Here is a 13323-nt window from a genome sequence, read left to right as displayed (position 1 = left end):
AAAAAAAAAAAAAAACCTTTCATTAAAACTTATTTTGAGTTTTCTTTTTAAAAGCTTTTTTGTAGAAAGATTTGTTATCTGAATTGCAAATGTTTTAAAAATTTAAAAACTGAAAGTCTCTACTCCCACTCTCTTCCCTAGAGAGGTAAATTGTTAGCAACCATTATATAATCTTTTCGTATGTGTATAAACATACTTCAGAATTAATACAAATAATATTCAGGCATATTTTTATTTTTAAAATTACAGAACATTGAAAAGTTATAGCAAGTTCATAACTATGTTTTTTTTTTTAAACCAGAAGAATATGTATGTACAGTCTTTGGCAATAATAATCCCTCTGCACCCCTCCCCCCAAATTTATATGCTTTTACCTAGTAAATTCATTTTTAAAAATAATCAGGGCTACAGAAATAGTGACTTGTGCAGAGATATGGATAAGTATGGTTATTGTGACTTTTTTGGTGGTAATGGAAAAATGGAAACAACCTAAATGTCTCACTAATTAACAGATGGTTAAGTTATGATATATTGGAGCATAATGGAACACCGACCTGCTGTATATATATATATATATATATATATATATATATATATATATACACTAACATAGGAGGGATTTGTTATATTAATTGAATATATACTGAAGAAACTACAGTATGGCTCCCCCACCCCACCCATTTTAGGGGGCAGATATGTGTGTCTTTGTACAGTCATGTACTGCTTAATGATGTTTTGGTTAGCAACAGACCCAAGATACGATGATAGTTATTTTTCAGCTCCATTTTAATCTCATAGAACTATCACCTAGAGAAGTTGTAGTTGTCATAATGTGTTAGTACAATTACTTTTTAAAGATAAATTTAGTGCAGCCTAGTTGTACAGTGTTTATAAAGTCTATAGCAGTATACAGTAATGTCCTAGGCCTTTACATTCACTTACCACTCACTCACTGACACACCCAGAGCAACTTCTGGTCCTGTAAGCACCATTCATGGTAAGCGTCCTATACAAGTGTACCATTTTGATCTTTTATATAATTTTTACTGTATCTTTTCTATGTTTATGTATGTTTAGATACACAAATAGGGAGCACTGTTTTACAGTTGCCTACAGTATTCAGTACAGTAACATACTGTGCAGGTTTGTAGCCTAGGAACAACAGGCTATACCATATAGTCTAGGTCTGTAGTAGACTGTCCCATCTAGGTTTGTATAAGTACCTCTATGATGTTTGCACAACAACTAAATCTATTGATGACGCCTTTCTTGGAACGTGTCTCCATCGTTAAGCGAAGCATGACTGTATGTGCATAGAGAAGTGTCTGGATAGACTTATAAAATAGTTAACAGTTGCTATTACTTACATGTAGATGAACTAGAGAGCAGTAAGGAGTGAGAAGGGAACTTCTGCTTACCGGTTTTTTAAAAAAGATGTTTAACTCAGATATATTAGTAACATACAAAATTCGCATTCTGTACACTTCACCCATTTAAAGAGTACAGTTCAGTGGCTCAGTATATTCACGAAGCTGTGCAGCCATCACCACAGTCTGTTTTAGGACATTTTTAGCACCTCAGAAACTTCAGGCCAGGTATAGTGGCTAATGACAGTAATCCCAGCATTTTGTGAGGCCGAGGCGAGAGGATCGATTGAGGCTGGGAGTTCAAGACCCGCCTGGACAACATGGGCGAGACTTCCCCTTCTCCCCTACAAAAATAAAAATAGCCAGATGTTTGTGGTCCTGGCCACTCTGGAGGCTGAGGTAGGAAGATCGCTGGAGCCCTGAAGGTCGAGGCAGCCATGAACCATGATCCTGTGATCACAGCACTGCACTCTAGCCTGGGCAACAGAGCAAGACCCTGTCTCCAAAACAGAACAAAACTTCATATTCCATAGCTGCCAACCTCTCTTACCCTCTGTCTCCCACAGCTCCTGGCACCTACTAATCCACTTTATTTCTCACTAGGATTTTCCTGTTCTGGACATTTCATATAAATGATATCATACATATGTGGTCTTTTGTGACTAGCTTCATAATTTAGCATAATGTTTCCAAGGTTCATTGGCATTGAAGCATGTATCAGTACTTCATTCCTTTCTCTTTTTTTTCTTTGAGATGGCGCTGGTGTGCAGTGGCACCAAGATCTCACTTTGTTGCCAGGCTCCTTGTGTGCAGTGGCACCAAGATCTGGGCTTACTGAAACCTCACCACTGCATCCTGGGCTCAAGTGATCCTCCTACTTCAGCCTCCCGAGTAGCTGGGACTACAGGCACATGCCACCACATTCAGCTAATTTTTGTATTTTTTAACTTTTTTCTTTTATTAAATTATTATTTTATAGAGATGGGGTTTGCCATGTTGCCCAAGTTAGTTCAGAACTCCTGGCCTTGAGTGATCCAACCCCCTGGAACTCCCAAAGTGCTGGGATTGTAGGTGTGAGCCACCATGCCTTGCTCAATTTTTCTATTTTTTGTAGAGATGGGGTTTTGCTGTATTGCCCAGGCTGGTCTCGAACACCTGGGTAAAAGCAATCTGCCCACTACATCCTTTCAGTCTGTTGGGATTATAGGCATGAGCCACTGTGCCTGGCCACTGACTTCCTTTCTATGGCCAGATAATTTTCCATTGTTGAGATATGCCACATTCTATTTATTCATCCATCTATTGATGGACATTTGCAGAGATCTTCATACCACTGCACACTAGCAGCCTGGGTGACACAGTGAGACCCTGTCTCAAAAAAGAAAAAAGAAGAATGAAGTACTGATACATGCTTCAAGATGGCCCGTCGTACCTTTGGGCTATTTTGAATACATCTATAAACACGTATTTACAAGATTGTACATGGACATATGTTTTTGTTTTCTTGGATATATACCTAGGAGTAAAATTGTTGAGTCAAATGGTAACTCTGTGTTTAATTGTTTGAGCAACTGCCAGGCTATTTTTCCAAAGAGGCTGTACTATTTTATATTCTCAGCAGTGTATGAGGCTGCTTGTTTACTTTTTACGCCTGTATCTTAAAAATTTATTAGGAGCATGCGTTACTATTATAACTAAAGAAGTATTACACTGCTTATCAGACTAACAGTAATGACTTGATTTCTTATTTTTGTGCTGTTAGTATAACTACCACTGTAGGGCCCATATTTTGCAAGTCAGGTTCTATAATGAACCCTGAATATTTCCTAAGGATTGGTCATATCTGCTGTTTGTAGAGTGAGTGAGAGTGTGTGTGTGTGTGTGTGTGTGTGTGTGTGTGTGTGTGTGTTTTAAACAATACCTAGACTGGTCTAATGCTCTTTCTAGTTTTAAAAGGAACCTTCAGCAAATACTTGATTCTGATTGGTTGCACAATTAACTGTGATCTTGGCTTTTTCTTACAGATTTGGAATTCCTATAGCAGTTTTAACTTCTCTCAGATACTTAAAGTAGCACCTCTTATTTGAACTATTTAATTATTTCTTATCTCCTCTAGGCTATAAATTTAGTCTCCCTTTGCTACAACATCTAGGCCTCTACCTAGACCTGTGAGTTATATACACTAGGATATCTTTCACATACTTAGGTTTTTATCTTTACTGCTTCCATTCTAAGTCAAGCCACTAGTCTCTTACTGTACTTGTTTCCTGGTTCTCTTCTTTATCCTTTTTCTCTTTTAATCTGTTCACCCCACAGCAACCAGGGTGATCTTAAAATCAAATCATGCCACTCTGCTATTAAAAAACCTGTCAGTGGCTCCCTGTTGTATTTAGACTGTATTTTAAACTTACTACTATTCTCATGATTTTTCCTTGTGCATTTCTCCAACTTCAAGTTGTGCCACTCTTCCCTCTGATTCAGTACAGTTTAGCTGCAATGGTTTTCTCCTTTTCGTTCTTCAAATTTATCAAGGTCTTTTCTGTCTGAAGAACACATGCAGTCCCCTGTATTAGAAACTGGCCTTGTCCCACAGAGTAGTATTTTCTGACCACTTGATCTAAAGTAGGTCTTCTGTACCCCCAAACCCCATTCTCCGTCTCAGCATCCCATTTGCTTCCTTTATCACATTTTGCACAATTTGTAATTATTACCATCTTTTTCTGTCTTCTGCAATGATATATAAGTTGTATTGATGCAGAACTAACAGTGTCATACTGTTGAACACAGTAGATTATTGGTAAAATTTTTTTTTTTTTTTTGAGACCAAGTCTCACTCTCTCGCCCAGGCTGGAGTGCAGTGTGCGATCTTGGCTTGCTGTAATGCCACCTCCCAGGTTCAAGCAATTCTCATGCCTCAACCTGAATAGCTAGGATTATAGGTGAGTAGCTAGGATTATAGGTGGCTGCAACCACACCCGGCTAATTTTTATATTTTTAATAGAGTTTCACCATGTTGGCCAGACTAGTCTCAAACTCCTGACCTCAGATGATCCACCCGCCTTGGCCTTCCAAAGTGCTGGGTTTACAAGCATGAGCTACCATGCCTGCCCAGTTACTGGTAAATTTTGACTGAAGTGCTGAACAACATTTGGTATAATTTCTATTTGGTATAGAAATGGAAGGCCTTTCTGGGTGAAGACTATGTTTAAATTGACTGAGACTTTTAATGCTAAGTGGCAAATCTTTGTCTTGATATTTCTATACTCGTTAAAAAATTAGAGTAGGCCAGGTGTGGTGGCTCACTACTGTTATCCCAGCACTTTGGGAGGCTGAGGCAGGCAGATCACTTGAGACCAGAAATTTGAGACCAGCCTGGCCAACATGGTAAAACCCCATCTCCATGAAAAATAGAAAAATTAGCTGGGTGTGGTAGCACATGCCGGTAATCCCTGCTACTTGGGAGGCTGAGGCACAAAAATTGCTTGAACCCTGGAGGCGGAGGTTACAGTGAGCTGAGATCCCACCATTGCACTCCAGCCTGAGTGATAGAGTGAGACTGTGTCTCAAAAAAAAGGGGCAGGGATGGGGCGCAGGCGCAGTGGCTCACGCCTGTAATCCCAGCCATTTGGGAAGCCGAGACCATCCTGGCCAACATGGTGAAACCCCATCTCTACTAAAAATACAACAGTTATCTGGACGTGGTGGCTCGTGCCTGTAGTCCCAGCTACTCAGGAGGCAGAGGCAGGAGAATCAATTCTCTTAGGTATGTACCCAGGAGTGGAACTAATGGGACATATGATGACTCTACAACTTTTTTAGGAACTGCAAACTTTTCCTCAGAGGTGGGATACTTTATATCCATGCCAGCAGTGTTATGGGGGGTTCCACCTTAACATTCCACCTATATTTGACATTTAGTATCTTCCTCACTGGAGTTATATTTTGTTTAATAGTTTTGTAAAATATGTCAAATTCACTTCCATTTAAATTGTTTAAGATATAGCAGTTTGAATGTGTCTATGATGCTATCATTAGAAATTTTATCCTAAAACACAAATAAACCTTTTGCATAATAGGACAGTTTTTAAAAAGTAATTCAGTATGTTTCTTTTTTGAAAAGGGTTTTTTTTTTTTTAACAACACTATCCAGTTCTTTTAATAAGTTCATACCCTCAAGAATAATTTCTTTGCCCTTGCCCCCTCCTTAATTCCAGCAAGTTCCTTTTTGCACATTTTTACCTTCCTATCTAAAAATAGCACTTCTGTTACCCCCCTCACCAAACCCTGCTCTATTTTCTTTGCAGCAGTTGCCTACTGCTTAACATTAGTTATCTTTTTCTTTGTTTCTAATGAGGAAGACCAACAATAAAATCAAATTCCATGAATTTTTGTTCATAATTGTCTCCCCAAAGTCTACAGTAGTGCCTGGAGTATAGTAAATATTGAATAAATATTTATTTAAAACAATGAATAAATGAGATAATTTTACACTAGTTTCAGTTCTTGAGCTAGGCCAAATCACAAGAGTTTGGTTTGGTTGGAAGAGTGGTAAGAATGATGACTATAGCTTGGTTTGTTACTGAACCATAAGGTTCTTCCGCATCCTTCCAGCCCCTATAAAATGGCCTACCCAAAACCCCCGTCCTTAGTCATCTTGGCCTCTCCGTTTATACTTACTCCTGCATTTGGCTTTAAAGCGATTCACACACTGATGTCTCCCACATTTATGTTTATATCTCTAGGCTCCATCTTCCCGAGATCTCCAGTCTGGTTTAACTAGCAATTTACTTGGCATCTTTGTTTGGATATCTGATAGGTTCTTAAACGTAATGTGTCTAAAATGGAAACTTGAATTTCTTGTTCCTCCTCCGTGCAGCTGCCTGTGCATGTTACAAGAACAATCAATTTTTCTTACAGTGCCCCTCATCAGTAAATAGAAAATTCTTGCTTCCAGTTGCTGAAACAAAAAGCTTGACTTCTCCTTTTCTCTCCTATTTAATTCATTGGCTCAGATCCTATGGGCAGTATTTACAAAGTATATCCAGAATCAGTAACGTTCTACCACTTTCATCTCTACCATTTCAGTGCTATATTGTCTTTTGCTGGCATTATTGGTGCCTTCTAAGTGGTCTTCCTTTGCTCCTTACCGCCTTGACTCTTCCCTACTCGACAGCCAGAATTATTCTTTTTTTTTTTTTTTTTTTTTTTTTTTTTTTTTTTTTTTTTTTTTTTTTTTTTTTTNTTGAGATAGTCTTACACTGTCATCTGGGCTGGAGTGCAGTGGCGTGATCTAGGCTCACTGCAACCTGTGGGTTCACGCCATTCTTCTGCCTCAGTCTCCCAAGTAGCTGGGGTTGCAGGCACACACCACTACGCCTGGCTAATTTTTTGTATTTTTAGTAGAGACGGGGTTTCACTATGTTGGCCAGGCTGGTCTTGAACTTCTGACCTCGTGATCCACCTGCCTTGGCCTCCCAAAGTGCAGAGATTACAGGCATGAGCCACCACGCCTAACCCAGAATGAATGATTCTTTAAGTCATCTCCTGCCACTCCTCTGCTCAAAATGCCTCAACATGATCTAGGCCTTGCTGCTGCTCTGATGTTCTGTTCCCTTGCTTACGTTGCCCTTAAAAGAGTTTTATGCTGCACATTGAAACCCAAACTCCCTAAAATATCCTCTCAGAGAAGTTTGGCACACAGAAATGTTGGTTTTGCATGAGACTATTCAAAGAGCGACTTACTCTTTGTATAAGCCCATCTTTGGGTTTCTAGTTGGACTTTCTTCTTTCCTTTTTTGTTCTTATAAAGCCAAGTAAAGGTATTAGTACAGATTATAAGTTTTTAGAAGAACATTTAATATTTGGGTAATAAGACACGTTTTTCATTTTTGTTCATAAGTCAGTTTGGTGTCCTCAGATGGGGAATCCATTTTGAATTTAGAGATAACCACAAAAACATTCTAAAATACTACAAGAATAATGCTTTCGCATTTGCAGGTTGACTATTTTTTGGAGACAGGGTCTTGCTCTATTGCCCAGGCTGGAGTGCGGTGGTATAATCATAGAACACTACAGCCCCAACCTTCCAGGCTCAATCGATCCTCCCACCTCAGCCTCCTGAGTAACTGGGACTTATAGGCATGTGTTGCCATGCCCGGCTATTCCCTTCCCACCCCTCTCCTTTTTTTTTTTTCCTTTTTGGTAGAGACAGGGTTTCGCTCTGTTACTCAGGTTGTTCTCGAACTCCTGAGCTCAGGCCATCTGCCTCAGCCTCCCAAAGTGCTGGGATTATAGGCATAAGCTATCTTGCTTGGCTTGCAGGTTGATTTTTGAAATTGTTGCTTTATTCATCCAAGTTTTATATTTTTTGTTTTACTGTGAACATTAGGAATGTTAGCCTTTGATACTGTTTTGGCAGAAACAGGTTAAGACTAACAGGATTTTTACGAAGAAATCGTCAAATTAGGATTTGACTAGTGGGAATTGGCTGGGTATTATTCAACTTTTTCTTGCTGACTCTGATCAGCTTCTTAGGCCTGTGCATATACAATACCTTTATCAGGGTATGGCTGATTAGGGGAAAAACTATTGCCAATTTTGCCTCCCCCCTCCTTTTTTTTTTTTTTTTTTTTTTCTAAAGACCTCACCATAAGGGAAAGAAGAGAGCCTTGTTGGACACTGAAGAAGGGACGGTGATTTCTCCTCCTAATCTGGGCCTCCTGTCATGGTAAGTACAAGGAAATAAGAGTTTAAAAAAAAAAAAACCCTCTGTCCTGGCAATTAAGTAAACTCTAATAAATTCATACTTAACCTTTTTTGTTTTTGCAAGAAATTATTTCTTTCTTTCCCAGATCTTGTCTCCTTTCTTTTATTGTTTACTTAGTAGTAATAATTACAGAGTACTCCAATATACAGAGCAGTTTCATTTCTATTAACTTTAATCCTGTGAGCTGGATATTGTCTTATTTTTCAGTCAGCAAGTAAATGGAATCAAGACTAAAACATAAATTCTTGGACTCCAGGTTTTTAATTCCTTTTCTAGGAAGTAGCATGTAGTGAAAACTGTGTGTGTGTGTGTGTGTGTGTGTGTGTGTGTGTAGGCAAATTGTAAGATGGTCATCTGCACATTTAAAATTTTAAAAACATTGACAGAAATTATATATTGTGTACAATATAATGTTTTGAAATATCTATTGTGGAATGGCTAAATCAAGCTAATTAACATAAGCATTACTTCACATAGCATATATGCTTTATGAATTTATCTTTCTGGATAGAAGCAATTCCCTACCTTCCCTGTTCTGTCTCTTTAAGGCAGTATGTTGATCCCATAGTAGGTGGAGCAGCCCTGCACACCCCCTCCTGTATCTTTAACCAGAAAAAGAATTTAATGGACAGTTTAATGATTTACGGGCCATTTCGGGTCCAGCTCAAGCAGAGAAGATAGAGCAACAAGCCAGCCATGTTTTCATCAATCCTGAGGAAATGTAAACAGTGCTTCAAGGCTTCAAAAAAATGGTCCTCTGTAATATTGTCCTTCTACCTTGTGATGTTTCCTAGATCCAAACTCTGTTTTATGCTGATGCACAGAGAAGGAATTGAAAAGGCTGTATTAATTTCAAGCTTCATTAGGGCCATGTATGGAAAATGCTTTTCAAAATTAAAAAGTAAAACAAAAAAACTAGTTGTGCAGAAATGTCAAAAGAAAGAGAAAGGTAACTCCATTTATCTTAAAGGCATGCCAGTTTTTTCTTTGTGGGCATTACAACTTTATGACTTAGACCTAAACATTGATGAACTTTTGCTGTTGTTTTCTTGATTATATTTTATTTTATTGGTTTTCCCACAGAGTTTTTAATGAATTGAAAAAGTGCTTGTCTAGTATTTTAGCCAGTGCTAATGAATAACAAATGAGGCTTATGAAAGCAGCTCTGTTCTGTATTGGGGGTTTGGCCTTCATTGTATACCACATAGCTAGTAGCAGTGTGGTCCTTTTCCTGGTCCTGCTGGGCTCTCCGTGGTGCCTAGCAGAGTCTCCCTGATGTTCTCTGTGGCCTGGTGTTGTAGACAACGCTGATGAGTTGCTTCTGTGTGTACTAGTTGGGGAGTAGCATGGCTATGTGTGTATCTTTTGTATTTGTGTAATTTCTCATAAAGTAGTATTATAACAAGTTTTTACAAATTCTCATTTATAATTCTACCACCAGAACCCATGGTTATATTCCTTTTTCTTTTGAGACAGTGTCTTACTATGTCACCCAGGCTGGAGTGCAGTGGTGCAATCTGGACTCACTGCAACCTCCTTACTGGGTTCAAGTGATTCTTGTGCCTCAGCCTCCCAAGTAGCTGGAATTACAGGTGGTTGCCACCATGCCTGGCTAATTTTTGTATTTTCAGTAGAGATGGGGTTTTGCCACATTGGCCAGGCTGGTCTTGAACTCCTGACCTCAGGTGATCCACCTGCCTCAGCCTCTCAAAGTGCTGAGATTATAGGCGTGAACCAACATGGCCGTCTGGTTATATTCCTTTCTAACTAGTTCATGTCTCATATATATGTTTTATATAGTTAGAATGATAAAATAAGTTTCTATTTTCTTATTTCACTAAATGAATTAAACATTCTCCCATGTTAATTTCTCAGATTCCTAATGATCATTTTACTAGCTACATAACATTTTGCAAGTTGTTGAACCATTGATTTTAATTATATACTGTATTGAAGCACTTAGAGTATGTCCTTAATCTTTAGTTTTTGTATAGACAATTCAGGAACATTGAACATTCTTTTTATTTTTAATGTAAACCTCTGTAGTAATTTGAGAGTAACATTTTCCCTCGTTTTTTTATACTCTTAAAGGTTGTTAAACGAGATTGGAGTCTGTCTTTGAGAGGTTGAGCATTAGCAAAATATATTTTCATGTTTTATTGTGGAAAATCTCAAGCCTATGCAGAGAGAAGAGTACAGTGCACTCATATACACATCATTCAGCTGCAGTAATCATAAATTCATCACTATTTTTGTTTCATTTGACTTCTTTGCCCCCACCCCTTTGGCAATAATCGCAAGCATTTTATTAAGGGAAATGTATGTTTTATCCTTTAATACCAGTCTTAAGAATATGACTAGAAATGACACCAGGACTGGTAATTATTTTCACTTCTGTGCTTTGCAAACACAAACACTAGACATGAATTCAGTTAATAGGATTAATTGACTGGTCATCAGTCTCTCCTTTGCATGTACTTTATTATTTTTGAAATGGAGTTTCACTCTTGTTGCCCAGGCTGGAGAGCAATGGCATGATCTCGCTCACTGCAAACTCCACCTCCTGGGTTCAAGCAATTCTATTGCCTTAGCCTCCCAAGTAGCTGAGATTACAGGCGCATGCCACCATCCCCAGCTAATTTTTGTGTTTTAGTAGAAATGGGATTTCTCCATGTTGGTCAGGCTGGTTTTGAACTCCTGACCTCAGGTGACTCACCCGCCTCAGCCTCCCAAAGTGCTGGGATTACAGGTGTGAGCCACTGTAACTGGCTTTTTCTATGAACTTTATTCTACTCTTTTCTATGTAAACCTCTGTAGTAATTTGAGAGTAACATTTTCCCTCGTTTTTTTATACTCTTAAAGGTTCTTAAACAAGATTGGAGTCTGTCTTTGAGAGGTTGAGCATTAGCAAAATATATTTTTGCTAATATAATTTTGCAAAATATATTCATCTCTATTGTTGACTTCTGCTCTGAGGTGTATACTTTCCTCTCTTAACTGCAGAGTTTAGCCAATAGCAGAACCTAGCCTGGAACTATGGTGACTGGCCCTTTTTCAGTATTTTGTAAATGACCCAACTGACTTTATGGAGGTGGGTGGAGACTACGAAGTGCCACGTGCCACAGTGCCTGGTGTTCCTCAGCAATACCGGGAAATTGATGACATGAAATACTTCTCTCTTATTAAAGTTACTGCTTTTATAGCCTAGGAGAAATTTGTTTCCAAAACTCCTACCAGACCAACATTTCCTAGTTTGTCTCCTTCCAACTTCTTACCTTATTAACCATCTCCAGTTTGGCCTCCTTCTTCATCTATGAAACTCACAGAAACTGTAATAAATTCAGGCTAATTCAACTGTCAAATTCAACTGTTTAGCCACGTGGGATCACTGGTACTCTAGATTCAATCAGTCCTAATGTTAAGTCCTTGGGGATTAAATGTATTTTTATGTATAAGGGGAGAAAAGTTCTGAAGCTTTACAGGTAATGTGAACTGAGATAGTAGCTTTTAAAAAAAGCATTGGTTTGATCGTGAAAAATAAGTACCTTATGTTCTTGCCTTGCTGGCCCAATTCTCAGTTGTTGCGTGTTGAAAATCATCCCATTTTTAGTTTTCAGTAGCTACTTTGGTGATATATATTGGTCTGGATTAGCACCCTGGTGAGTGTGCCAGCAAGAATGAATAGGTAAATGGCTTCTTTTTGTTCTCTAAAAGCCTGCTACATTATTTCAGTTCTGTGCTACAAGTCAACAGAAAACCAGGTCAAGGAATCACTTAATTAGGTACCTCTGTAAAATGACCTTACAGAGAATAAAAGTTTGGGCCTTTACACATTTATGCGAGGTAAAAAGCTAGTTAATGTGATAGTGAGCAAATATGTTAAAAGTATACTTTTATGTAAGATTTTGTTCCCCTTCATGTTTATTTAGTGTTTCCTTACTGTCCCCCTATTGGTTTATAAGAAACATCTCCCTAAATTCAATATTCTTCACATCTTTCATCCTGTCTCTTTTTGGAGACAGGATCTGACTCTGTCGCCCAGGCTGGAGTGCAGTGGTGTAGTCATGGCTCACCTTTTGTAGATTATTCTTTCATAGATAATTAGCACTAGGAGAATAGTTTTAGGAATAGCCTGACTTTTGGAGTGAAGCAGCTTTAATTGGTATTTAGTATTGGAGTATGGTAGAGAAGCAGCTCAAACTCTTTGGTCTCCAGACCTCTTTTTACATTCTTAAATTATTGAGGTACTTCTAAAAGGGTTTGTTATTGTGGGTTATGTCTATTTATACCATATTAGAAATTAAAACTGAGAAATATTTAAAATGGTTATAAATTCATTTAAAAGTAAAAATAAACCAATTATATGGTAGCATAAATAACATTTTTTGATGAAAAATAACTATTTTTTCTTCATCCAAAGATAATTAGTATAAAGAATAGCGTTAACATTTTTGCAAATCTCTTTAATACTTGGCTTAATAGATGACAGCTGGATTCTCATATCTACTTCTGCATTCAGTCTGTTACAATGTTTTCTTTGAAATATATGAAGAAAATGCAGCCTCAGGCAGATATGTAGTTAGAAAAGTAATTACAAAAAGGAAGAGTATTTTAATTTTCCCATATAATTTATTTTTCTTTAATACTACACCAAAACTTGGTAAGTGGTATGTGTTTTGTTGTTGTTCTTTGTTTTTGAGACAGGGTCTTCCTCTGTTGCCCAGGCTGGAGTGTAGTGGTGCAATCACAGCTCACTGTAACCTTTACCTCCTCAGGTGCAGGTGATCCTCCCACCTCAGCTTCTTCAGTATCTGGGACTACAGATGCGTGCCACTGTACCCAGCTAATTTCTCTATTTTTTGTAGAGAGGGTTTCACCATGTTGCCCAGGCTGGTCTTAAACTCCTGGGCTCAAACGATCTGCTCACTGTAGCCCCCCCAAAGTGCTGAGATTACAGGCACTGTAGCTCCCCCAAAGTGCTGTGATTACAAGCATCAGCCACCATGCCTACCCAGTGGTGATTCTTCAAAGGTTAGTTGCAATGTAGAATCTGAAATCGTATCAGTGAACTTTTTGTATTATATTACATTAAAACCATTGGTCTTTTGCTTTGAATGAATCTTTATCTACGTATGATTTTGTAACATCATGCATTGGTCATTAAGAAAATAATGGGTTCATTGAATGAGG

General features: G+C 38.2%; 1 protein-coding gene across 11 annotated transcripts in view; it reads left to right on the top strand.

Annotated features, from left to right (window-relative positions):
* Positions 1-13323, top strand: part of MTMR3 (myotubularin related protein 3) — a 131942-nt gene that overhangs the window by 65544 nt on the left and 53075 nt on the right. For all 11 annotated transcript variants that reach the window (XM_017499630.2, XM_017499627.2, XM_017499634.2 and 8 more), the window contains one exon: positions 8008-8094. In XM_017499630.2, the coding sequence (XP_017355119.1) occupies positions 8092-8094 (3 nt within the window). In that variant the 5' untranslated portion in view covers positions 8008-8091. The remainder of the gene's footprint in view (positions 1-8007; positions 8095-13323) is intronic.

The sequence above is a fragment of the Cebus imitator genome, unplaced genomic scaffold, assembly GCF_001604975.1.
Source record: "Cebus imitator isolate Cc_AM_T3 unplaced genomic scaffold, Cebus_imitator-1.0 Scaffold258, whole genome shotgun sequence".
Lineage (NCBI taxonomy): Eukaryota > Metazoa > Chordata > Mammalia > Primates > Cebidae > Cebus > Cebus imitator.
This window is presented reverse-complemented; position numbering and strand designations above follow the sequence as displayed.